Source organism: Empidonax traillii, unplaced genomic scaffold (assembly GCF_003031625.1).
Source record: "Empidonax traillii isolate 1590-97213 ecotype Southwest subspecies unplaced genomic scaffold, ASM303162v1 scaffold1692:size73552, whole genome shotgun sequence".
NCBI classification, from domain to species: domain Eukaryota; kingdom Metazoa; phylum Chordata; class Aves; order Passeriformes; family Tyrannidae; genus Empidonax; species Empidonax traillii.
In genome coordinates, this window is record NW_020956885.1 from 91 (window position 1) to 2985 (window position 2895).

The 2895-nt window shown below is 59.7% G+C and overlaps 1 protein-coding gene across 1 annotated transcript; it reads right to left on the reverse strand.

Annotated features, from left to right (window-relative positions):
* Nucleotides 1–652: 652 nt before the first annotated feature.
* On the reverse strand, nt 653–2469 carry LOC114070803 (SAP domain-containing ribonucleoprotein-like; the record flags this gene model as incomplete). Its single annotated transcript, XM_027908390.1, has 5 exons — nt 2403–2469; nt 1673–1772; nt 1502–1548; nt 734–799; nt 653–686 (listed from the first exon to the last, which is right to left on the reverse strand). Coding segments are annotated over exons 1-5 (283 nt in total), but the record flags the coding sequence as incomplete, so codon positions are not given.
* Nucleotides 2470–2895: the final 426 nt, after the last annotated feature.

A 2895-nucleotide genomic window follows, 5' to 3' on the forward strand; every position in this document is an offset into this window, starting at 1 on the left:
CGGTCCCGGCACAGGTTCCCCATTTTATGCGCTGGAAGGTCCTAATGGCTTAATGGCACTTCCCCAGGAAGCAATTCTGCCCCGGAGCAGGGCTGGGAACCCGCTGGGATGGGATGGGAGCAGGGCTGGGATGCAGCTGGAACGGCCCCAGGACGCCCCCTCCTGCCCAGGAGCTCCCGAGCCCGGAGAATCCGGGCTTCTCTCAGGGGTGGGAGAGCTGAAAGCTCCTCTCCTGCCATGGGCAGCAACACTTCCCACCTGCCCTGGCAGCTCCAAGTCCTGACCAATTCCAGGGATGGGGCAGCCACAGCTCCTCTGGGGAATCCATTCCAGGGCCTCCTCACCCTCACAGGGAGGAATTTCGTCCCAATATGCCACTTAATTCTCTCCTTTCCCCAGTGGGAAGCCATTCCAAAGGATCAAAACCCACAGAATCTTAACCCCAGGAACCTTCACCCACACATTCTCCAACCCCACAGAATCTTTTACCCCAAGGATGGAATCCCACGGAATCTCCAGTCTCAGGAAATCTCCCCCCCCCAGGAACCTCCAATCCAATCCTCCCCTGCCCCGTTTCCCACCCCCAGACAACCCCCCCAGGACCCTCAGTCCTGCTCCAACACGTGGGATCCACTCCCTCCTTCCATCCTACCCCCCTCCCGGGGGATGGATGATCCCGTGATCCCCTGTGCTCCCGGATTTTCCAGGCAGATCCCAATCCCCATATTTACACATCAGGGGATTTCACCGGAGCCTCTTCCACCTTCACGGGCGGCTCCGCCGGCTTCGGCTCTTCCTCCTGGGAACCAACGTGGAGAGTCCGTAAGAAACATCCCAGTCACCTTTTCTGGGGGGTTTCCAAGGCACAAACCCCTGTTCAGCCCAAACATTCCCAGGAATTCACGAGTTCTGTGTCCAGTGGCCCCTCAGGCTTCGCTACAGGGGGGGTTGGAAACTCTCCCTGTGCTTTTCCAAAGCCCCATAATCCCTTCCCAAAAGGTCTGGGCTGCACAAGGGGCTGGGGATGACCTGAGGGTGACATTCCCAGCCCAGCATGGAGTGGGGATGGCCAGGAAAGTGGGAATGACCAGGAGCAGCTCCAGCAGCACCCAACCTGCTTCTCACCAAATATTTCATGGGTAAACAGGGAAAAATCCTCCTTATCCTGCACTTGATGAGCAGGAAGGAGCCTGACAGTGGAAAGAGTCACTTCCTGAGAGTGTTTTAGGCTGGATTTTTTTTCAGGCTGGACTTCCTGGCCCTGGTAGGAACAGGGCTCAATCCCACAGGATCCATGGGCACCAACTGGGAGACTCTTCCCTAAATATCCTTAAACCCCCCAGGTGTGAATCCTGCTGGGCATGGAGGGAACAACCCTATTCCGAGGGATCCCAAAAACTGGGATCTCATTAGTGATGGGATCCCCCATCCCACCCTCTGGAGAATCCCAGCTGGCAAACCAGGACCCCCTGGGATCATCCCAACCAAAAACACAACCCACCTCTATCTCCTCTCCCAGCACGTCCTCCTCGTTGGCTTCTTCTTCAGCTGGAGGACAAAACAACGGAGCCATTGGAGCAGCAAAACACCCCAAGGAACCTCTGGATTCCCAGAGAACACAGGAATCCAGGCGAGAATTCCGGGGGATTCGGGAAGGGCCCGCAGCACCCACCATGCTCCTCCAGGTAGGCCTGGAGCCGGTTGATGAGGTCCTGCTTGTTGCCTTTGGCCTCCAGCCCTCTGGCCAGGCATTCCTGCTTCAGCTCTGCCAGCTGCGGTGGGAAAAGCTTCCGTCAGTTGGGAAGTACAGGGATTGAATGCAGGCATCAAAGGGGAATTGAAGGATGGAAAGGAACTGGGATGATTTGCTCCAGGGGGAATGTCCCAGGGGAACGTCCCCGGGACCCTCCCAGGGAATCGCTTTGGGACCTTCCTGGGGACCCTCCCGGGAGAATCCATTGGGGGAACCAACCAAGGGAACCCCCGGGGACCCTCCTGGGGGACCCTCCCGGGAGCCATCGCTGGGTCCCTCCTGGAGGAACCTCCCAGAGGAATCAACCGGGGGAACTTCTTGGGGACCCTCCCAGGGGAACCTCCTGAAAAACCCACTGGGGGAACCTCCCTAGGACTCCTTTGGGGAAACCAACTGGGGAACTCTCCCCAGGACCCCTCCCCAGTAATCCCCGCCCCAGGTACCCCGTCCCCGGTATTCCCCCCCGGGCCTCTCCCACGCGGCTTCGCACCCACGCGGGGCCTCAGGGAGCCCCGACTTCAGGGGTCCCGGCCCCCGGAGGGGTCTCATCCCCGGGGGAGGGGGTCTGGCCGGCCCCCCCGCGGCGGCCGCGGGCGCTGCCCCCCCGGTTCCTCCTCTCAGCCCGCCCCAGTCGCGGTCCCCGCGGCACCTTCAGCTTGTGCAGCTCCACCGGCTCCGCCGCCATCTTGTCACCGACGCGCCGGGCCCGCCCCCGCCGGCCAATCAGCGCCAAACGCGCCCGAAGGACCCGGCAAAAGCACCGCCCGCCATTGGTCAGTTCCGCCCGGTGCCGCCTTCGTGTTATTGGTCGGTGGTGTTGAGTGACGTGGAGACGGACCAATGGGAGCGCGTCATTGCCGGAAGTTCGGTATTGTTATTAATTATTCGCTATTAATTTGTTAATTATGGGATCATTGACCATCAACATCCCTGGCCCTCACACTCTCTCCCTTCCCCCACGTATCTGCCAGTCCAGCACCTAAATGACCATTAAATTGGCCCCTGGATTACTGGGGGTCGTGTGAGTCCCAAAACAGCTCCTGGTTCCTTGGGGGGCTGGCTGAGCTTTTTTAACCCTCCCAACCTGCAGCTCCTTGGCCACATCCCCCTCCCCCCCTTTTTTAAAACAACTCCCCCATGTT